Source organism: Macrotis lagotis, chromosome 7 (genome assembly GCF_037893015.1).
Source record: "Macrotis lagotis isolate mMagLag1 chromosome 7, bilby.v1.9.chrom.fasta, whole genome shotgun sequence".
NCBI lineage: Eukaryota > Metazoa > Chordata > Mammalia > Peramelemorphia > Peramelidae > Macrotis > Macrotis lagotis.
This window is the reverse complement of record NC_133664.1, coordinates 96,581,767-96,605,305: the sequence shown is the minus strand read 5'-3', so window position 1 is coordinate 96,605,305 and position 23,539 is coordinate 96,581,767. Positions and strand designations below refer to the sequence as shown.

The 23,539-nt window shown below is 43.5% G+C and overlaps 1 protein-coding gene across 2 annotated transcripts; it reads left to right on the top strand.

Moving 5' to 3' along the window:
• Positions 1-482: 482 nt before the first annotated feature.
• On the top strand, positions 483-23,539 carry LOC141492775 (zinc finger protein 783-like). 2 transcript variants are annotated; one of them, XM_074193437.1, is made up of 6 exons: positions 483-1,093; positions 5,546-5,935; positions 6,381-6,507; positions 11,178-11,291; positions 15,663-15,779; positions 17,289-23,539. In XM_074193437.1, the coding sequence occupies exons 1-6, from the start codon at positions 1,070-1,072 to the stop codon at positions 18,485-18,487; spliced, it is 1,971 nt and encodes a 656-aa protein (XP_074049538.1). In that variant the 5' UTR covers positions 483-1,069; the 3' UTR covers positions 18,488-23,539. The 2 variants fall into 2 exon arrangements, with proteins under 2 accessions (XP_074049538.1, XP_074049537.1); XM_074193436.1 differs by having other exon boundaries at positions 17,286-23,539.

Genomic DNA, 23,539 nt, shown 5'->3' with positions numbered 1-23,539 from the left:
TTCGGGAAGGGCCCGAGGCCGCGTGGGGAGGGCTTGCTAACTGATTCCACTCGGGACGGCCCCGGCGCCACGGGGGGCTGCGCTCAGTCCCTCTCCCCCGGCCTCCCGGGGGTCTGGGGGGCCCCGGCGCCCCCGGGGCGGTGGGAGAGGCAGGAGCCGCGCCCCTCCCCCGGCCGCCCTGGGGCCCGCGAGCCCCGCGCGGGGAAGCGCGCTTCTTGGCCCCTCAGACCGCGCGGGGGCGCGGGGCTCCTCTGGGGCCTCCGCGGTGTCCGTCCGGCCGGGAGGCGGCGGGAGGCCCCGCGCTGCCCCTCGAGGCCCGAGGCCCGGGCAGGCCGCCGGGGCCGGGCCGCGCAGACGGGATGGGCGGGGGCGGCGCCTCCGCCGTTCGCTCCTACGGGCCCTGGGGGGCGCTGTGCCGTCCGCGGCCGGGGGGCGGCGCGAGCGTGCGTCCTTCCGCAGCAGCCAATGAGGGCCCGCGCTCCCAGGATGCAGCGGCTAGCAACACGGCGGCAGCTGCGGCAGCGGTGCGGCTGGCGCTGCAGAGGGAGCTGAGCGCAGCGGGCCGGGCCGGGCCGGGCAGAGCCGAGCCGGGCAGAGCCGAGCCGCAGCGGGCCGAGCCGAGCGAGACCGAGCCGGGCCGGGCCGAGCCGAGCCGCAGCGGGCCGAGTCGAGCGAGACCGAGCCGGGCCGGGCCGAGCCGCAGCGGGCCGAGCCGAGCGAGACCGAGCCGGGCAGAGCCGAGCCGGGCCGGGCCGAGCCGAGCCGCAGCGGGCCGAGCCGAGCGAGACCGAGCCGGGCCGGGCAGAGCCGAGCCGCAGCGGGCCGGGCCGGGCCGGGCAGAGCCGGGCAGAGCCGAGCCGCAGCGGGCCAGGCCGGGCCGAGCCGCAGGTGCTGCCGCAGAGCCGGGCCGGCGCCGCCGAGCGCGGCCCAGGAGCCCGGGCTGTAGACCCGCGCCCTCCCCGCGGCCGCGGCCAGAGGCGGCGCCCCGGCCCCCGCGCGCAGAGAGACGAGGCCCGGCTGCCCGGAGCCCGCGCGTCCGCGCCGCAGCCGCCCAGCGAGACCGAGGGTCATGGCCGAGGCGGCCCCCGCCCCGGTAAGAGACTCCCCCGGCCCGGCCTCCGCCGCGGCGCCCCCGCCCCCCGCCGGGCCCGGCCTCGGCTTCTGCGGCGCCGGCCTGGCCACCTGCTGCCCGAAGCGGGCCCGCGGGGCGCCGGGGCCGGGCCCCATTGTGGCCCCGGAGACGCCGCCCCCCGGGGAAGCGGCCCAAGGGAGTTCTAGATCCTTCTAGACAGGGGGACAGTTGAGGGCAGTGCTCGACCCCCTTTAGGGCCTTTTCTTGACTTGCGCAGCAGGTGAGGGAAAGACGGCCCTGCCCCCCCCTGCGCGTAATGCCCCATCTCTGAGGAAGCGGCCTGTTGATGGAAGAAGACCCCCAGCCCGGTGTGAGGGTGAGACTCCGACTCCCCTGCCCTTTGAACCGAATGAGCCTCCCCTCCTGGCAGGCCGGCCCAGCCGCGCAGGGTCATCAGAGGCGCCGTTCGGGGATAAGCGGCGGTGGAGCTGGATTTTCAGTCACGCACCTGCATCTGAATGAACAAGTTGCCAATCGCAAACGCTTAGAAATTGCCTACCAGGTGCCAGGCATTAGACAAAACGGAGAAAAATATGAAAAATGTTAGGCAAGCTCCTTCTCAGGGATTATACAAGGTATTTGCAGAGAAATGCCATTACTTAGGGCCTCTGGGAACATAAAGGAAGCTGGGGGCGTGGAAGGCTAGAGGGAGAGCATTTCAGCATGGGAGACAGCCTTGACAAAGACTGGCGAGGAAATAGAACGTACACCAACTAGACTGGAACGTTAAGTCCATGTGCGAGAGTAATGTGTTGACCTAGAAAGATTAGCTAGACGCTCCCTAGTGATAGAATTTCTCCAACCAAAGGCCTCAAAATACATGGGTTGAAGGGACCTCCTGAATGTGGGAGAGTGATGGGTTTGTAATTTTCCCATTATAAAGAATGGTTGAGGGGATTCTTAAGTTTATCTTCATGCTGAAAACTTCCCAGAAATATGAAGTGTTTTTGATGCATAGTTTAATATTTTACTGAAAAATATCCCTAACATTGACATTTTTCTCTTAGAACACTTGTTCTCATGGTATAGAGCACCTTATTAGACAAGACACTTCACTTCTGAGCCTTTGTAAAATAAAGGATTTGGACTATATGATCTTTAAGGGCTCTTCAGGTCTAAATTCTAATACATTATGGAATACCATTTGAGGAACCTTTAGTCCACTAAATCCAAGGTCTTCCCCAAGATGGCCAATAAAGTTTGTTCTTTCCTCCCTAACCTGCATTCTCTGCTTGATCCTGTGAATAAAGCCTATTCTTCACCTTAGTTCATATTCTTTTTTCCTGTTGCCCTTCAAACTTGGAATGCTCTTTTTTCTTCCTTTCCATTTTTCTAAGTTTTATCCATCTTTCAATTAGTCTATTCTTTTCAACCTGTCTCACCTGTTTTTTTTTTCTGAATTTTAAAAACACTTCATCTGTCATTTATTTAACACTTAGTTCTTTTCTCTTTCTTTTCATAAATGTTTATTCTGTCTTTCCAAGTAAATGATAAGCCTTTTTAGGAGACGTCTCCCATGTTACCTATCACAGAATGGGTGCTCAAGAGAGCTAGAGGAATCATTAGAAGTCTTCAAAGCCAGTTCCTTTCTGGGAGAAAGTAGGTCCAGAAGAGAGGACCCTGAGTCCCAAGTTATTTTATCAGGTATTTCTTGTGCTGTACTGTTTGTCAAGTCATTGTTTTCCTTTGGAGTGTAAGCTCCTCAAGGGCAGGACCTGTTTTGTTTCTGTCTTTGTATCCCAGCACCTACAGTAGTACCTGGTGCAAAAGCAGATAATTCATAAATGATTTTGGACCCACTGCCAGGTCCACATGAGTCATGAGAGAAGGTATTAGAGTCCTGGGACCCAGCACAAAGTATCCACTTAATAAGGGCCTGTTGAAAGAAGGATAGCTAGAGCAGGTTTTCATTTAGTTGCTTTGAATTTTGGCCATATCCTGCCTTTCTCTGTCACGTCATACTTCATGCCTGGACTGGAGATCCCCAAGAGGTATGTACTGGTAGCATCAAAATTTTGAGACATCCAATCCAGGTCTGTAGTGTCAGGGTGAAGATCCTAAATTGCTTATCCCTTTCCTGGCCCATCCAAATCTATGAATTTCCACTGTTTACTAGTGGATCAATGTCTTTAACATAGGAAGGGTCTGTGGTATAGTAGACAGAATGCTTTTGCTTGGACTCAGGATACTTGGGTTTCAGTTCTTAGTTCTAATACTGGTAAGTCACTCAACATCTCAGGACCTCAATTTCCTCATCTGTAAAATGGGAATAGTTGTATTTTTGCTATCTCATATTATAAGGAAAGTAATATGTATATATTAAGATACTATATTTCCATGTAGAAATGTGAGTTGTTGCTTCTCTAAAATTATGCCTCCATTTCAATCTGTGTACTGTTCCCCCACCCCAAAACCTTCACTGATTGATCTCTCCTACTAGATAATTGCCCCTTTATTCCTAGATCTCCATAGCACAGGTTTGTATCATATCAAAAAACTATTAAGGTAGTTTATTCACAATTTAATTGAAAGTTAAGTATAACCTGAGCTACATTTTAAAGATATTAAGGGAACTTCTCTTGAGAAATCTTTTTACTAAATCATAGACTAGTCCCTGATTTCTGTTTTTTATATTGGGATTCTTACACTTTTTTGAGACTTTTTTCCTAAAAAATTTATATAAATTTTATTTCCCCCTTTTTTTAAAAAAACTAAAGTCATCCACAAACATGAGCATTTCTATAGACAAAAAGACAATTTTATATATGAAACAATTATATCACACGATGGACCTTCTGTTCTGGTCATACACTGCTTTGATATCTTTTATGCTACTTTGTATGTGTAATTCCATCTTTTGTAGCTGTGGCCTACTTTTATCCAACATGTAACCCTTTGGTTACCTTTCAACAATCTGCATTTTGTTTTCTGTGAGACTGTAGTATCTTGTGATTTGAAACCATAGTGTAACCCTGGAAGAATGTTGGTATTATGAAATGTATGGTATTTATGGTTCCTGATGCTTTGCATATTGTAAATGTATAATAAATACTTCATTAATTCATAATGGAGTTATTTTAGATAGAAACTTAGGGTTATCAAAAGCTCCTAGAAACCCAAGTGCCAAAGTTTCCTTCTTCCTTTTCCTCTTTCTCTCCTGTCTCCATTACTCTTTTTCCTCCTCCTTATCTTCTTCCTCTTCATTTCTGAGACCAATTCATTGTCCATCTGCATTGTGTATCTATAATATATGTACTGTTGAACTAACTCTATTAGATTGTCTGTTTACATCTCAGTCTAGGCAATAGGTTTTCTTTATCCACTTTTCTTTTTCTTATGAGGATAGACCAAATCCTAATACTGACATAGTTTATTTCAGGCTCTATATGTTATCCATATAGTACTTCTTGAGTCTTCTATGTGCAAGGAATTGTTGGGGCTTTGGGGAAACATAACATTGAGATCTGACTGCACCTTAAGGTGCTCTCTCAGTTCCAAGAGAACCTAGGTTTCTCAGACCTTCTTACTGTTGATTAACTCAGTTTCCTAGTAAACAGTATTTACTAAGTATTTAGAAAAAGAACTAAAACTCCATGAGGACCTTGGTTTTTAGCATGGGAGAGAAGGAATGAAGTTGAGGGGATAGCATAGATGACAAACAGAACAAAAACAAGTGCCTACAGTGGCAATAAATGAGGTTTTCTGTTTTTGATCATTTTCACATGATGTACTTATCTTCCCACTTTAGTTGGGAAACCTTTTTCCTTTTATCAATGGATGTTTAGAAAATAAAGTTGACTGTGTCCTAGGGTCTCTTTGAACATATTGGTCCTAGGAGAAGGTAACAAGTCATATTTCTGTGGCACTTTATATTTACTAATAGAACATTGAGCCTGGAATCAGGAAGATTTAAATTAAAATCTAGCTTTTGAAAGTTATTGACTGTGACCTTGGAAAGGTCTCTGAACCTCTAGTCCAGTTTCCTCAACTGTTAAACAGCATTTCCTTCTTGGAGTATCTTGAGGACAAAATGAAATTATTGTAAAGTGCTTTGAGGTTGCCAAGTGCTTTATAAATGCTAATTATTATTATAGATGGTATGACTCTTTTTACAGATGAAGAAACTGAGGCCCAGAGAGGTGAAATGGACTTGTGTAAAATAGTGGCGTCTCATGATAATAAGCTCTCAAAATCCAAAGGAGCCCTGGAGATCATGAGCAATAGATTAAGAGTCAAGTCCTCAGATGTGAAGTGTGAGTGTCCCCACTGGAACACAAATCTGGAACGCTGGTCCCTTCTCAGGGGCTCTACTTTCTCAGCTCAGCCATGGCTCTCTGCCACATAGAGAGGACCTCCCCCCCCCCCCCCCCCCGCCACTCACCCTCACTTGTTTCTGTCTTTCCTTGTATTTAGTCTCAGGAATGGGACACCAGCATTCAGCAGCCAGCACCTCCAGCGTCTCCTGTGATCCCTCAGCGTGAAGCCCAGATCCAGTCAGCGGAGATCTCACTGCTGGCTATCCTGGCTTCCATTCAGGCTGTGGAGCAGAAGGTGGAGTCCCAGGCTGCCCGCTTACAAACCCTGGAGGGACGGACAGGGACGGCAGAGAAGAAGTTAGTTGATTGTGAGAAGACAGTGGTGGACTTTGGGAACCAGCTGGAGGGCAAATGGGCTGTGCTGGGCACCCTGCTTCAGGAGTATGGGCTACTGCAAAGGAGACTAGAGAATATGGAGAACCTGCTGAGAAACAGGAACTTCTGGATTCTGCGGCTCCCCCCGGGCAGCAAGGGCGAGATCCCCAAGGTATTCTGGTAGATCCTAGCTTGACATATAATGTTCTTAAAAGGCCTATGCAGCAGGCTCTCAGCCAATAGAAAGTAGCATTCTTTGTCCCTAAAGCTAATAGTTATCCCAGGGATCTTAGGGAGTATTGAGAAGGACAGAGGTCAGGGGATAATCATCCAGGACTAAAGAAAAGGAAGAGCTTTGACGAAGGAGTCAGGGTGTGTAGGAAAAGGTCACCATGGTAACAGGTGTACTTGGAACTACTATAAAGTAGAGAAGAAACCTCCTGTAAAGACCTGTAAATTGCCTGTAGCTTGGAGCTGGACATGGAAAGAGGGTATATGGAATAGGAAAAGCAAACCTAACCACTTAACCCTTTAAACTTAGAGCAGATTGAAGCTTAGTGGAGATTAACACATTATCAGATGTGACTGAAACAGGTGTCTCATTTACTATTTTCTAGGTACCTGTGATTATTGAAGATGTGGCTGTTTATTTCTCAGAGCAGGAGTGGGGAAATCTGGATGAGTGGCAGAAGGAGCTCTACAAACATGTGATGAGAGGAAACTATGAAACATTGGTGTCCTTGGGTAAGGGACTACTCTCTGTGTTAAAAGGCCTGAAGTCTCTTAACAGAAATCCCACTGGCTCAATTACTTAAATTAGAATCCCTATATTTGAGAACTAAAGGGAACTTTGAAAGAACATCTTTCTGAAACAGGTAAGGTGAGAAGAAATGGGTTGCAAGCTAAAAAGAAATAGAGAATGCACAAAAACCGTGGGACTCCTGCCTCTCTAGCATGATGCTATTCCTCTTATTCTGTGAGTAATTATTTGTATACGTGATTTCTTTCCCTCTCCTGTGTTGTAAACTTTGGAATGGGACCTTGTCTGCTTAGCTGAGTTGAATGTGTTTGATAAATATTGGCCAAGTAACAGGTTGGTGATGAACACTGAGTTTTAGCAGTGACTCATTAGCCTCTTTTCATTTAAAATCCTTCCAGTCCTCATCTTTCATTCATTCAGAATCACATATGTAAGCTCTTTTCTACAGACTTCCAGGACACTCTTCTTTCTTCTTATGAGTTTCAATGCCTGGCTCACATCTTTCTCAACTCCTACCCTCATACTTGGGGATTTCAACATATGTATTGACAAACAGTACGATGGTTAAGTTCCTTAACCTGCTCCCTTTCCATGATCTTCTCCCCTGCCCTACCTCAACCACAAACAAACGCTTTGGCAGCACATGCACTAAAATTAGAACAATACAGAGAAATTAGCATGCACCCCCCCCCCCCCCCCCACAGAAGGATGACCCACAGATTCATGAAAAACAAACATGGTCATACCCAAATACACCACCTCCATATTCAAGTACTCTAAAATCCCCTATCTGGTATAGCCTTTTAGCTTTCTACCTCTCTATGCCTTCTATAGCAAACTGAACTCTTCTTATATACCATGACCTCTCAGTTCTTTCAAGCTATCACCTCTGTACTAGCCACTCCTTCCTCTTCTCCCCATCTTGACCCTCTCATGAACAAATTCAACAATTCACTCTTTTCTTCCTTTGAGACCTTATGTCCCTTATCATTTTGCTTATTGTGCCCTGCCTTTCACCCTCTTTTGTCTTGGCTACTATACTTGTGCTGCTCAATGCAGGCAGAGAATGTCATGGAGTCATTCTGTCTGGGTCCTTTACAAATTTATGTTCTACAATCGCAACAAGCCCTCACTGATGTTATACAGTCCTACTCCACAGCAACTCTTCTAAAACTTCATCCCTCCTCAAACTTCTCATAGCTCCCCTTTCTTCTCTTCCCTCAAGTTGAGAACCTTGCTTCATATTTTACAAGAAAATTTGAATTCATTTACCATGAATTCCTACTTTTCTCCTCTTCCTCATCTGTCACTCAGATGCTTTCTGCCACTATCTTCTCCTTCCCTCCAATTTCACTTATCAGGACCTCACGCTTACTAAGGCTAAACCCTCCACTAGTTCAGTTGATCCAGTTCTATCTCATCTCCTCCAGTACATTGCCTCCTCTATCATCACCACTCTTCCACTTATTTTCAGTCTGCCTCTCTCTGCTGCCTCATTCCTGACTACCTACAAACATGTCCATGTCCTCCCTACCCTGAAAAAAAATCCTCAATTGATCCTTCTATCCACACTCTCTCCTATATCTAATCTCCCTTTTTTTGACTCAACTTGAAAATGGACATCTACAATAGATAACTCTACTTTCTTTTTCTTTTTTTAACTTTATTTTTCCAATTTATGTAAAGATAATTTTCAGCATTTATTTTTTGTGAAGTTTTCTCCCTTCTGTTCTCTCATTGTAGGATAGCAGATAATCTGATTATACATGCACAATCATGTTACACATATAAGAATCAGAACAAAAGGCTCACAAGAACAAAAAAACAATTTTTTAAAATGAAAAATAGTTTGCTTTGGTCTACATTCAGACTTCTTTCTCTAGATGTGGATGCCATTTTCTATCACAGGTCTTTTAGAATTGTCTTTGATCACTGAACTTCTGAGAAGAGCTAAGTCTATCATAGTTGATCATCGCACAGTCTTGTTAAAGTACACAAGGTTCTCCTGGTTCTGCTCACTTCACTCAGTATTACTTCATGTAAGTCTGGATTTTTCTGAAATCTACCTTCTAATTTCTTGTAGAACAATAATAATCCGTTACATTCTTATACTACAACTTATTCAACCATTGCCCAATTGATGAACATCCCCTCAGTTTCCAATTCTTTACTACCACAAAAAAGAACTGCTATGGATATTCTGGTATATGTGGATCTTTTCCCCTTTTTTTATGATCTCTTTGGGATATAACTCTATTAGTGATACTTCTACTTTCCTCTTACCTTCATCTTAACCCTGTACATATGGCTTCTGATCACATCGTTTAGAAATGGTGTTTCTAAGTTACCACTGATCTCCTAATTGCAACATCCAGTGACCTTTTCTTAATCTATATTTTCCTTTATGCCTCTGTGTCCTTTGATGCTCTTGATCACCTTCTTTTCCTTGGTTATTCTCTTTTCTCTAGGTTTCCAGAGCATCACTCTCCTGGTTCATCTCCTACCTATCCAAGCTCTTTCCCAGTCTTCTTTACTGAATCTTTATCTAGATCTTGCCCACTAATTGTGGGTGTCCCCACAAGGCTCTCTTGTGGACCTTCTTCTCTTCTACCTCTTTACTTTTTCACTTGATGAACTCATTAACTCCCATGGATTTAATTATCATTCTTACGCCATTGATTCTTAAATTTGCTTTTCCTGCCCTAACCTCTCTGCTGACCTCCGGTATCACATCTCCCATTGTCTTTAATCCATTTTAAACTGAATGTCCACTAGACATCTTAAACTTTTTTCTTTCCTTCAAACCTTCCTCCCTTTCATATTTCTTTATTACTGTCAGAGACCCCACCCCATGACTGTCAGGCTCACAGTCTAGACATCATCTCTGATTTCACACATTCTCTCCCTTCCCATATCCAAGCTGTTGCCAAGGCCTGTTGAAGCCATCTTTGCAACATCTCTTGAATATACCCTCTTCTCTCCTCTGATCCTGCCACTGCTCTAGTGCTGACCCTCATCACCTCACACCTGGACAGTTGTTTAATTATATAAATATTTTGTTTTCCAATTATATATAATAGTAGTTTCTACCAATTGTTTTTGCAAGGTTTTGAATTTTACAATTTTTCCCCTTCCTGCCCCCTCCCCCCAACAGAAGGCAATCTGATATAGCCTTTACATTTGTTTCCATGATGTTCCTAGATCAAAATTGATTGTGTTATGAGAAAAACCCATATCTTTAAGGAAGAAAATATTAGAGATGGCAAAATTATATAATACATACGACAACTTCTAAAAATTGAAGATAATAATCTTTGGTCTTCGTTTAAACTCAATAGTTCCTTCTCTGGATTCAGATGCTATTCTCTGTCACAGATCCCTTAAAATTATCCCTGATCATTGCACTGTTGGAGTGAGCAAGTCCATCAAGTTCGATCATCACCCCATGTTGTTAAGGTGTACAATGTTCTGGTTCTGCTGGTCTCACTCAGCATCAATTCATGCAAGTTTTCCAAGCTTTTCTGAAATCCCATTCCTCCTGATTTCTAATCAAACAATAGTTTTCCATCACATACATAGACCACAATTTGTTCAGTCATTCTCCAGTTGATGGACATTCCCTTGATTTCCAGTTCTTTGCCATTACAGAGTTGCTATGAATATTTTTTGTATATGTGGAGTTTTTACCTTTTTTTCATGATTTATTCAAACCTGGATTATTACCTGCTCTGGATCTGTCTAGCTCAGCGTTTCCTTACTTTTAAGTATCCTCCATTCAGCTACTAATTCAGGGTTGTCAACCACTGTTCCATAAACTTGGGTGGCTCATTGCCAGTCTCAAATACAAAATCCACTGACCTTCAAAGTCCTTCATACCCTTCTGCCCCCACACCTTTCCAGTCTTCTTGTACCTTCTCTCTCCCTCCAGACTTGGTATTCCAGTTACACTTACCTCCTTGCTCCTCCAGTAACAAGACTCTTCCTCTCCACTGGGTATTTTCTCTGTTTGTTCTCCCTGACTCACACACTTTCCCTCCTCAGCTCTACCCCTTGGTCTTCCTGGCTTCCTTCAGGTGCCTCCAAATGCTGTCCTTTAGCAGAGACCTTTCCAATTCCTCTTTAGTCCAGGGTCTTTCTGCTGTCAGTTGTTTTCTGTTGATCAGAGGGTGTTCTCTGGTTGGTGTGTTTTTGTTTGCTTGTTGTCTGCCTTGTTAGATTGTGAGCTCCTGGAGGAACTGTCTTTTGTTTCTTTGTATATCTCCAATCCTTAACACAGTGCCATGCGCAGAGTAAGCAATGTAAAAAATGCCTCTTTTGACCTGATGGACCCAGGTCAGGGAGGAAGTTGCTTGTTCAGTTGTATTAGTTCAGTGATTACTCTTTCCCAGATTACATGGATATATTTGTGCTGTTTGAAATGTGACTGGATCAGGAGACAACTGTAGACCCCTCACTCGCTACTAAGGAGGACTGATCTGTTGGGACATAGAACAAGATTAGGAACAATAGGATGTGGGGATAGAAAACCTCAAAGGGCTAGGTTTTTTACTCATGCCATTTGACATGGAATGAGAATGATTAGATCCATGATTTTAAGTCCCAGATGTTAACTACCTAGTTCATGTTCCTTCCAACCCTTCACCTTCTTTTTCAGATTATGCCATCTCCAAACCAGATCTCTTATCCCGTATTGAGCAAGGGGAGGAGCCGTGTGGCCAAGAGCTCTCGAACCCAGAGGAAAGAGAGAACCCAGTCCATCCCAGTGCTGGTGAGTACTCTGCCACTGGAAGGCTGGTGGAGGGATCTTAGTTAGCTACTGGTAGCACTGTGCCATGGAAAGAATTGGAATGCCTGGGTTTTTTCATAGGAGGAAGGGACCAGAGAAGCCATTTCTCATCTTACATCTTACATCTTACTGTGGCTATATAAATTTTTTTGACCCAAGGTCATACAAGTAGAGCCAGAGTTAAAGCTGCAGTCCTCATTCTCCTTATTCCTAATCCATTGTTCTTTCCTTCTTGGGTGAGTCATTTAATCTTTTGAGATTTTGAAGAAACTGATTGGGTCATCTAATCAGATTCATTTAGATCTAAAGACCTAGCCTTTGATCAAGCATCATGCTAATTTAAAAAAAAAGCCTTAGATTTTTTTCCCTTGTATGATCTCGGTAAATTTGTTTACTGGCTTAGCCATGTGGTTATTATTAAGCTTGGTCATAAATCTCTTCCATTATTCCAAAGGGGTAACAGCTAGAACTATTGTCTTCTTTCAAGGCTATGAGTAGAATTTTCCTCCAAGAAGACTGGAACACCCAAAAAGCTTTTCCTTGTAAATATGTGTACTCGAGTAAAATAAATCAATACAGTGACCTGGGCAGGTCACTTAACCTCTGTCTTACTCATGTCCTTAACTATAAAGTGGGGGTAATAATCTAGGGAGAGGATCACCTGAAATCATATTTATATTAAGCACTTAACACAAGCTTGATAAGAGAATAGAATTTGATAAATGCTTTCTACCCTCCCTCATTATCAGTATTTTAAAGTCAAGATTGGTAGCTTCTTTCATCAGCTCTCTGAGATCTTTCGAAGTTTTCTCCTTATGGTAGCGAATTTGCTGCATAGATTTTGTCATTGGTTCTGTTCATTTCACTCTGCTTCAGTTCGTATAAATGTTTCCATCTTTCTCATCTGATATTTCCAGAGTTCATTCATTAATAGATTAAACCCATTGGTACAATGCCATAAGGACTTTTATTGAGGTTTGTAGCTTGTGTGACTCAAAAGAGGGAGCCACTTTGCAAAGTCTGATCCCTGGGACGATCTTGGTCAAATCACTCATCATTCCTAGATCTGTTTCCTCATGTGACCTTTGAGGTTAATTCTAGCTCTAGAGCCATAATCCTGTGATTCCCTGAATCTGGAGAACAGCTTACATCAGTTCTCAGATTTTTCTATTGTCTTATGGCAACTCCTTCAGGCATTTGGTTTTAATAAAATTGTACCTTGCTCATCCAATGCCATATTACAGAGCAATGGAAAGAACCAAATGAGTCTGCACAGCTGGATCTATGGGAGAGGGTGAAAATTCAGGCTTTTGCGTGGTGCTGTATAATATTGTAAACGTTTTGGTTTTATTCCATGACCTTTTTTCTTTTTTTCTCATTCTCTTTATTTTTAAAAATTGTGTTGATATATCTTGTTTTTATGTCAACTATATTTATTTATAGTTGACATTATTTATTATATTATTTATGTCAACTATATATATTATATAAAAAATGTAGGATTTTTTATGATAGCCTCCCCTTAACAGAACTCTGTCCCTTATATTCAAGAATGTAAAGGGAAAAAATCCCCATAACTAGTCAACATATCAGAAAACGTATGGTGTTATATGGAGTATCCCACACTTAAAACTCCCCGTGCTTTTGTAGAAGAATACAGAGTGGGTATCTTTTTGTATCTCTTTGTGGCCAAACATAATTGCAGAAATTGTTTTGAATGTTGTTGTTCTTCCCATTTATGTTTTTGTGGTTATTCTGTGTAAATTATACTGTTTCTACTTTACTTTGTGTGTGTGTTTATATTTCTTCTCATACTTCTTCAGTATTCATCATGTTCATCATTTCTCACAGCACAGTAATAATTTATTACTTTTCATGTGCCACAATCTGTTTAGCCATTCCTCTGTCAGTTCTATTTCTTAACTACCAGAAAAATCATTTAGTCAGCAAATATTTTAAGCCCTCCTCTGACATGGGGCAGGGGGTGGCAAAAGAAGCCAAAAAAACCCAATCCTTTTTCTCAGGGGGCTCACAGTCTAATGGGGAAACAACATACAAATATCTCTTTAGAGGCAAGATAGACATATGTAATAGTCATAGTGGGTTGACATTAAGATGAAGAAGGACTGACAGGCTTTTTGCAATAGGTGATACTTAACATGTCTAACCTTTATCAGATTGCTTGCTGTCTTGGAGAGAGAGAAAAATGTGAAACTCAAAAGCTTACCAAAGTGAGTGTTGAAAATTATCTTCGCATGCATAATTGGGAAAAAATAAAACATTAAATGCAAAAAAAAGGTGCAACTTAGCTGAGACTTGAAAAAAAGCCAGAGAAGCTAGTTGGTAGGAAAGATGGAGTGGACAATTCCCAGCCAATGAAAATACTTATATGTAAGCAAGAGTCAAGAGACAATTTTCATTGGATCGTAGAGTACATAAAGGTGAGTGAGATGCTGGAAGCCTGGAAAGATAGGGAGGGCCTAAGTTAGGAAGAAAGCAAAATAGAGCCTGATTGGGAAGTCAGAAAGAAGGAAGGGTTTGAGGAAAAAATTTTGGAGATGTTTGGTTTAAGATGTCTATTTGAGACTGAAGGTCTGGAAATACTTCAGTCATAACTAGATGTGAAATCATTTGCTTAGATTTGATCATTGAATCCATGGGAGTTGATGAGATCATCAAGTAAAATTATATAGAAGGAGTAGAGCAGAGGGCCCAGGATAGAGCATTGGCAAAGGAGACAGGAGTGGTCAGATAGGTAGGTGGAAATCCAAGAGAGTGGTGTCCCAGAAACAGAAAGAAGAGGAAAGTGATTGACAGGGTTGGGGCTGCCAAGGGGTCCAGAAGTATGGAGACTGAGAGAAGTACTTTAGATTTGGCAGTTAGAAAATCATTAGACTTTGGAGACAGCAGGTAAATGCAGTTAAGAGAGGGAAGGGAAGGAAAGTGGAGGTGCTTTCTCCAGGAGTGTTATTAAACAAAAAAAGGAATGATGACTGGCAGGTCTAGATGAGTCAAGTTTTTAAGACTCAGGGAGACATGGGCATGTTTGCAAGTATTAGAAAATAAGCCAATAGACGGAGAATGTTTGAAGATTGCTTAGAGAATGGGTATGCTAGAGGAAACACTTTGCTGGAGAAGACAGTTTATTAATGCAGTTTTATGCATGTAGAGAAGTTTGCCTTGGCAAGAAGAAGGTCTACCTCTTTGTGTGAAACAGTTTTAATATACTTTTTCTATAAATAGGTAAATGTATATATGGTTCACAAATTTATATTCATAAAGTATTTTTATGTATTTCTCTCTGCTATAGGAAAAGTAGTAAAAGATATTTGAGTAATGTGAGATGAGGAAGAAGGGAGAAAAGGCAACTCTCAGCAATCAACTTTAGTTTTTTTAGTAACATATGAGTCTGAGGGAGTGGAGGAAGAGATAGCCATGGGAGGTTTGAAGAGAGATGAAAAGGTTTAGAAAAGATGCTTTGTTGGTGGAATAGGAAGTTGATAAGGGAGGTTAAAGAGATTGTTTTGCCTCAGGAAGGGTCTAGGTGAGATTCTGCAACATAATTTTGTAATGAATCCAGTCATCAAAGGTATGATTATCCCCACCCCCCCAGCTTCATTCCACAGCCCACGATTATGAGCAGAGGTAGTTGTAGTGGGAGTAATCTGAGACTGGGAATTGGCAGAGCAAGATCTGCAGTAGGATGAAGGACAAGGGACTCAAGACAGTGTAGCAGTCCATCACCAGATCAGGATGGAAAAGGGAGGAGATTGTAACCAGTACAAGGATGATGGCTTGGGAAAGAATTGTAGGGGGAGGATCAGAAGTCTCAATGTGGACAAAGAATAGGGTGTGAGGTAGTGAGGGAGAGGTGAAAAGCTAATAGATTATGGTCAGATGAGGGAATTTCAGGTCTTGAAAATGAAGGTAAGGAGCAGCTAGGTGGTACAGTGGATAGAGCACCAGTCCTAGAGTTGAGTTCAAATCCAGACTAAGATACTTAATAATTACCTAGCTGTGTGATCTTGCTTTAAATAAATTTAAAAAAATTGAAATTTAAAAAAAAGAAAATGAAGGTGGCACCTTTGTGGGTGTTGGCAAGATTGAGGATGTTATTTCCTCAAGGTAAGCTATTCAGTGGGATTTAGATTGGCACGGCCTCCTGACTGGCAGCCTGGTGTTTTTCTGCCAGTTTTGTAAATCTGGGAGGTTTCATGTGGCCTGTGATGCATCAGAGGCAAATCGGTCACTGGATCATCTGCTCTGCTGCTTTGTGCCTGACCTCTGGCTGCACTTGCAGAGTAAAAAAAAGTCCAGTGATTTGTAATTCTAAATTCTTTCTTTCCCTTGTAGAAACTAGTACTCTGGTTTCTTCTCAAGATGTCCTTCCCTGGATTAAGCAAGAAGGAGGATGTGGGAGAAATCAACAGGGTCTGCAAGAGAATGAAATCTCCACTGACCTCTGCACAGGTAAAGGTTAAATCTTCTCCCTCTAATTATGGTGTGTATATTGTTAGGGAGAGCTTCAAGGTTCCCAAATGGATGTAATAGATACAGAAAAGTCATCATGTCTTTGGAGAAATCCATCTTCCATAGTCAAGTAGATGTTGCCTTTATCTGGGAATTTCTACTTGAGTTTTCCCAAGGAACAAATTTTGCATTAGAAATAGCAAGTAAAAACAACAAATGTAATCAGCCATGAAAGGAACCTTGGAGCTCATCTAGTCCAATCCCCTCATTGTAAAAATGACAAGAGTGAGGAAAGATAACTTTACTATGGTCACAATGACTCTGAAGTCAGTGGACTTTGGAAATAATTCCTAGGTTGAGTTTTAAACTTCTGACTTCGAACTCTTACCCAGGGTCCATGCCCCAATCTCACTATGGTTGCTCCTTCTTTTACCTAGGGAAAAAAAGACAATAATTTTTTGTTATTTTTTTTTTTACAATTTTTCATCTAATCTTACTTCCCTCCCCCCCACAGAAGGCAATTTGCCAGTCTTTACATTGTTTCCATGGTATACATTGATCCAAATTGAATGTGATGAAAGGGAAATTATACCCTTAAGGAAGAAACATAAAGTATAAGAGATAGCAAGATCAGACAATAAGATATCAGTTTTTTTTTTTAAATTAAAGGTAATAGTCCTTGGTCTTTCTTCAAACTCCCCAGTTCTTTCTCTGGATACAGCTGGTATTCTCCATTGCAGGACAATATTTTTAATTTGAGAGCTAATACCAATATTTCTGTATCTCTTCTTCATTGTCTGCTGTGGACTCCTTTCTTAGGCACCTTGATTTTATGGGTCATTATTTTAACATGAAAGTTGCCTTTTCCTTGATTTCTTCATTGAACAAGTCTTTGTACCTGAGCTACTCTGTGTACGTATGTGTCTGAGTGAGACTTGGGGCATAGAAGTTGAGGAGGTGTACGTTCAAGGACTTTGCAGTCTAGGTGGGGAGATTAAGGCCCAATAAACACTTGCCAAAAAGTCACAAAATGATTCATGATGAAGTGCAATCCATAAGTCAGAGGCAAGTTCCCCAGATGATTAAAGGTGGGAAAGGTGACTGAAGTAGAGAGTTCTGAGGAAGGCCTTGTGGAGAATATGGAGCTGGGGCTGGGCCTTGGTGAATGATGAGGATGAAGAGACATGGAAAGGAAGGGGAGGACATCCCCAGGAGGCTTATAGCAGGGTCTGTTTAGAGAAGTGGTGTAGGAAAGTAGTAGAAGAGAAGGGTAGATTGAGATGGGGCTGTGACTGATTGGGGTGAGAGAACCATGAGATAAAAGCTCTTCTAAACTCACTGGACCATTGCTTAAAGAAACTAGAGTCAGAAGTGATTCATACGAGTGTGTGTCTTTGTCTGTGTCTTTGTCTATGTATGTGTGGTGTGTGTGTGTGTGTGTGTGTGTCTGCACATGCATTTGTGTGTGTGCATGTGGTGTGTGTGTGTCTGTGTATTTTCTCCCAGCAGAGGACTGGCTGGTCAGTAAAGAGAAGGAGAAGAGCCAGGAGAAAGGACCCAAGGACCTGGAGCCTGGTTGGGTTCTGCAGGGCCGGGATAAGGAGAGCCTTCATCAAGCCCCAGACCTGAGCTTGGGAGGAGCCTCTTGTGAGAACCCTTGCAGTTCATCCCTTCTCAGAGGTCCAGCTGGCAAATCTGCCCCATGGGATCGAGACTTCAGTGCCCTTCCTCCCGGTCCCTACTGCCAGGATGTCCCCGCCTCAGTCTCGACAGACAGGCCTTACCCCTGCGCCGAGTGTGGCCAGAGCTTCAGCCGGAAGGAGCACCGCACACAGCACCAGCAGGCTCTCCACAGCCCACGGCCCTTTGCCTGTCCACAGTGCCCCAAGAGCTTCGCCCAGCAGGCCACCCTGACCAGCCACTACCGCATCCATACTGGTGAGCGGGCCTATACCTGTGCCCAGTGTGGGAAAAGCTTCATCCACCAGTCTACTCTCACTACCCACTACCGGACCCACACTGGAGAGAAGCCGTATCCCTGCGCAGAGTGTGAGAAGCGCTTCAGCCGTCTGTCCACGCTTCTGGAGCATCGGCGAACCCACACGGGGGAGAAGCCTTACCAGTGCACTGAGTGTGAGCGTCGCTTCAGCCGCCTGTCAACGCTGGTGGAGCATCGAAGGACCCACACTGGGGAAAAGCCCTATCAGTGCGCTGAGTGTGAGAAGCGTTTCACGAGGCTGGCTAACCTGACAGTTCACCAGAACACCCACTCTGGAGAGCGCACCTACAAGTGTGCCCAGTGTGGTAAGCGCTTTGCTCAAAAGCCCAGCTTCTTGCGCCACCTGCGCAGCCACACACAAGAGAAGCTCTATCCGTGCGGGCAATGTGGCAAGAGCTTCATTTGCCGTTCCTGGCTGGTTCGGCACCAGGGCAGCCATGTGGGTGAGCTGCCTCGGCCCTGTACTGAATGTGAGAGGGGCTGCCCACCCTCCAAAGACCCTCCTGCTGGCCCACTTGGGAGTGGAGGCCAGGAAAGACTGCAGGCTCCTGATAGCCTCTTGGGAAAGCATGATGGAGAAGGTGCAAGGACTGGGCAAGACCAAAAGGGGCGTCGGGGGGCCAGAGAACAAGGCAGCAGTGCCCAAGTGAGCCTTGGGGAGCCATTGCACAACCCACATTCATATGTGAAGATGGAGAATGTGGGCTAGGGTCCTGGAATAGCCCTGCCCAAGGTCATGAGCCGGGTGAGGGCAACTTACTCTCCTCTGGAGAATTGAAGCTCCCTCTCCTTGAAGGGAACTACAGTCAAGGACAGAGCATCTCTGGGCACAAATGACCAAATCTTCTCAGGAAGAAAAACAAATGCTGAGGGGCAGGCTGAAGCACTTACAGGGTTTCTTTCTGCAGACTCAGGAGATGGGCTGAATGGGAGCTCTCCTCTATTGTACTGACCAAGTGGCCTGCACTGACCCCAGGGGAGCAGATCCTGGATGGTGGGGGCAGGGGGGCTCTAAAGACTTCACTCTTCTCACCCTGCTGAGTTGGGAAACTCAGGACTGTGGTTGCTAATTTTCCTTTGAAGTCCTCAGTTATCAGGAGGAGTAAATGTTTAACTATGCAGATTCTGAAGCATATCCTCAGACTGGACTGAAGGTTTCCCAGTGACAAATTTTCTAGTTTGACTAGTCCCTACTGTCTCATTTTTAAATGACCACCACAGGAGACCAGCGCTCTTCCTTTGTACCTTGGTACCCTTTCCATGAAGGCAAGGGCTGGAGAATTCCCATAGCGCCATCCTCACTCAGGGTGAGGGGGTGTAGCTGGGCATGGTCTCCAGTGTCCTCTGGAGGAATGAACTAGTGCTTCCTGTGCCACCTAGCTCGGACAGTTTAAGGGCCCTGAGCTCAGCATTGTGTTTGATTGGGCTTCCAGTTCCCTCCTCTGTGAAACCAGACTGTTCTAGATGACCTCTAGACTCCCTTCCAATTCTTGAATCTGTGATCCTGAGAACTCTTCCTGAAAGTGGGGCCCCTGGGCACTCACATGCCTCCTCTGAGGGTATTTGATGTTTCACTAAGGCTGAGTTTTACCTAGGATAGATTTCTGATTCTGAGGTCATTATGGTCTAACTGCAGATGGGCATGGAGCTCATACTACATTTATGCCTGGTTCTGTCTTTTGCCTCAGCTGTATTTGAGATTTCTAACCTTTAATAAAACCCTGCTTTTTGTTTTTGTTTTTAATTTTTTTTAACCTGTTCTAAAGTAGCCTAGTTTTCCTGACATCCATGTGACCTCAAGGGTAGTGCCATCATCCCAATTCTGTTCAAAGGCTAGATGTGAAATTCTCTCCATGTTTGAGAGCTCCTGTGCCCCTACCACTGGGCTTTCCCAATACTTTCCTATTTCTAGCCCGAGGCTGCCCCTTAGTCTCAGCTCTCTTATATAGTAGGAGATGATTGACAGTTCTGAACCCAATGACTGATCAAGCCTCTCCTATCTCAGGTTACTAGGTTTATCCACTTTGCTAAGTTTTTTCCTGTGTGTCATCCCTTCAAGTGGCCTACTCCTCAGAGAGGAGTTGTTTTCCAGAGTTCCATCCTTAAGAGTTTCACATTTTAAAATAACCACATATGTGTAGTTCTGTTATGGCTGTCAGGGATAGAAAAGCTCTCTTATCTTTTGAGGAGATTAGATATGCACATGAAAAAGGAAGTAACAATACCAAGAGCTCCTTGAACAATCCATCCCATGGATTAAAATGCCTTTAAAAAAACTGGCCTTGATAGACTTTTGGCCTATCGTCTTTGGGGCTTTTAAGAGTCAATATGAACACATAACCATTTTGGGACTCCAGCCATCTTGTAAAATTGAATTTCCACTCCTTTTCAGTAAATCTTTGCCAAGGCTGGGTTCATCAACCAGCCAATTAAAGACGTGCACATGTTGCGCCAGCAACTCAAACTTTGTACAATTTTCCTCTGTCCATAGCTGCCAGGATCCTTCTCATGGCGATTGCTTTTGAAGATAGTAGTTGAAATATGTATGTATGTTTGGGTGCATATTCTGATTTATTTTATAAGAACAAGTAAGAAGAGTTGCTACTTATTCCCAATGTCTGTCTCTTTCTTGCTTCTGGGACATGTTGGGAAATGCTAGTAAAACTCCTCACCTTGAGATTGCACTGGGGGGACAATCGAATGTTTCTTCTTCCGTTGCCTCATGGGTTTGAGGCATTCTTATGTTTCTCTGGTAGGCAGGCGGCAAGTGTTTTAGATCGTCCATGGATTGGTAAATTGTCATGTATACTTACAAACTCTGTAATTAGGCAAAGTAATTATGCAGTTTTGAGGTTGAATTGCTCTCCTTTGCTTGTGTTCTTTTGATGGTTATTTCTTATTTATGATGCAGTAACTGTGTTTTTGACTGCAGGATATGAGCAGTGGTGAAATAAAGCTATTTTTAAATGTGCCTACTCTTTGAAGACTTTTTTTTTTAAATGTTTACAGTGGATTCTCTGGGGAAATGGCAGAAACTTTGTTCCAAGAGCACATTAAGAAAAAACTCAATTCAGTTCAACAAATTTTTGTTACTGACTGTGTGCATTGACTATGTGCATTCTTCCTCCCAGCAACTAAGCTTCCTGTTCTGCGGGTCCCTTGTGTTGGCCACCCAGGCCCGCCCTTCTCTAAAATTCTTATCTCCCCAGTCAAATAAATAAATCAAAAATCATGCTCCTTAGCACTACTTTTGTGAGATAAAAACTCAAGACTTCCAATATAATTCCCTTATTTGATTCCAGGGGTCTCTAGGTAGCCAGAGTGTTGAATCTTGAGCAATATATGTTCTGAAGATTCTTAAAAGATTTGTGATGAGCTGGTCTCTTCACATTTCCCTCCATTTAGACTGTCTTACTAGTTCTAGGTCAGATTCAATCCACCTGTGAAGGAGCAACTGAGCATCTGCTTATGGCCCTTTAGTTCATCCTGTCCACCTGAGGGGGTGTGGACAAAAAGGACTAAAGGAGAGGACAGAATCAAAACATTAGTAATGTTTTGTGACTGAGAAGATGATGGAACCATTGCCAAATCCCAAACAGGAGCTGTTGAAGTTCTGTTTTTATTGTTTGTTGGGACCCAGTAAGGAAGAATTCATTAGTTTTGAATATGAAGTCTTAGTGGCAAGTCAGCTTGGGAGAGAGCAGGACTAAAGAAATGAGAATCTTCTCAGTAGAGTTTATGTCCTAAGAGATGACCGAGAGAATGTAAGATTTGTTGAATTTTGTCAAAATAAAAACATTCTCTGATTACTATGACTAAATTGGGCCCTAGAGAAGAGGTGAGAAAGTATATTTTCCCTCTTTCATGGGTGGTAGTGGTGAGAAAGTATGGAAGTGAGAGGTATTGAATGGATATGAAATATGGTGTGTACTGTCAAGTGCAGTTGATGTGTGGATTGAGTTTGCTTAATTTTTAACGATATTTGGTACATGGAAAGGCTTAGGGAAGTGGGGATAGAGATAGTCAGAAAATAGTGTGATATTGAAGTCATCAGTAATTTCTTGGTCATCAATAATTCTATCACTGAATGGATAAACTGGAAGCCTTGACCCAGTTCTAATATCTCCCTAATTTTTAATACTAGTGAGTGTGGTACCTGTACTGGTCAGTTTTCCTAGGCCTCTAGGTAGTTTTGGGATATAACCTGTTGAATATGATTCTATTTAACCAAGTGAAGCTATTATTACTACCATTGGCACAGAAAGAAGACTGGATTTGGAGCCCTTACTATCTGTGAAACTTTGGTCAAATCATTTATTTTCTATAGTCCTCAGTTTCCTCTGCTGTACAGTAAAATGATTAGACTAACCTCTATGGTCCCTGTCTGCTCCAAATGTGATCCTGGGAAGTGGGGAAAAAAATTTCAAGTTTACAGAGAAAAATGACTTATGAAGTTCTCTTGAAACTGAATGACAGGTTTGTTGAACCTTTAAACTGCATCCCACCTTCATGAGTCCTTGTTCAGGATTCACCAAGGAGCCAGCTGTGGTAGGGATAGGATAGGAAGGACTGTTTTACCAACCTTAAGCCTCCAACTCCCTTCCCTGGCATCCCATCCCTTGGAAACTTGAGTCCCTCCTGACTCTTCCTGTAGCCACCAAGACCATTTTGTCACATTCATCGGTCTGACTCAATCTGACATCCAGCTATGAAGTCCAGCTATGTAGTTCACATGTGCCCCAGCCATTCAACTGAATTTGCCAGATTCTTTAGGCTTAGATTATATACTCTGTAGCTCTCTGAAGCTTGCCATCATTATTGTTAGAATAGAACCAGAAATTCAGATCCCACATCTGATGGTTGCCACCTGTGTGAACCTGGGCCTTAGTTTCCATATCTGTAAATCATGGGAGTTGGTTTAAAAGACTTCTGGGGTTCCTCCAGCTCTCAGTCTCTGATCTTATGCTCTCATGTGTTTTCTTCATAACAGCCCAGGAAGAAAAGACAAGCATTACTGATGTTCTGTAGCTGAAGAAATGGGGATAGTTCAGTGATTTGCTCAGGGTTATAGAGACCCTGGTACCTGTTGGGACCTGGGCTTAGAACTTTTGAAAACAAATGCTTTTTTTTACACATTCCACACCCCCCTGAGGTTGTCACAAATCACAACTTCCATTTACGGAAGCATCTGACAATGTTACATGAACACTTAAGTAATACTCTATACTTTTTACCAGCAATATGAAGATGAGTAATTTAATCACTTTGAATCTCAGAGAGATGTCTCAGGTATTGAGAAGTTAACTATCAGGAGACATTTTCTTCACTAGGAGTTCCTTATGCTGGGGAAGTCATATCTCCATCTAAAAGGATATATCATACCTGGGTAGATCATGGAAACCCAAAGAAGAGAGTATTTCAAGAAAGAAATAATTTACACTGGAATGCTGTAGAAACCAAGAAGTAAGCCAACTTGAGCAAATGCTCAAGGACTACTAAAGTCACTGAGGCAGTGACCCAGAGGCAGCTAGATTGCTCAGTGAATATCTGGCCTTGGACACTAGCTCAAGACAAAAGTTGTAGTTTGAAGCCATGAAAACCAGCCATGAAAATTTATTTATCTGACCTTGAAGGGGATGGAAGATTGAATTGCTCAAGGTGGGGATCTTGAGGCAGTGAAAGAATGTGCTAAGAGTAGAAAGGGAAGAAAAAGAAATGGATTGTGAAAGGATTAAAAATTGGATAAAAGAATATATTGCTG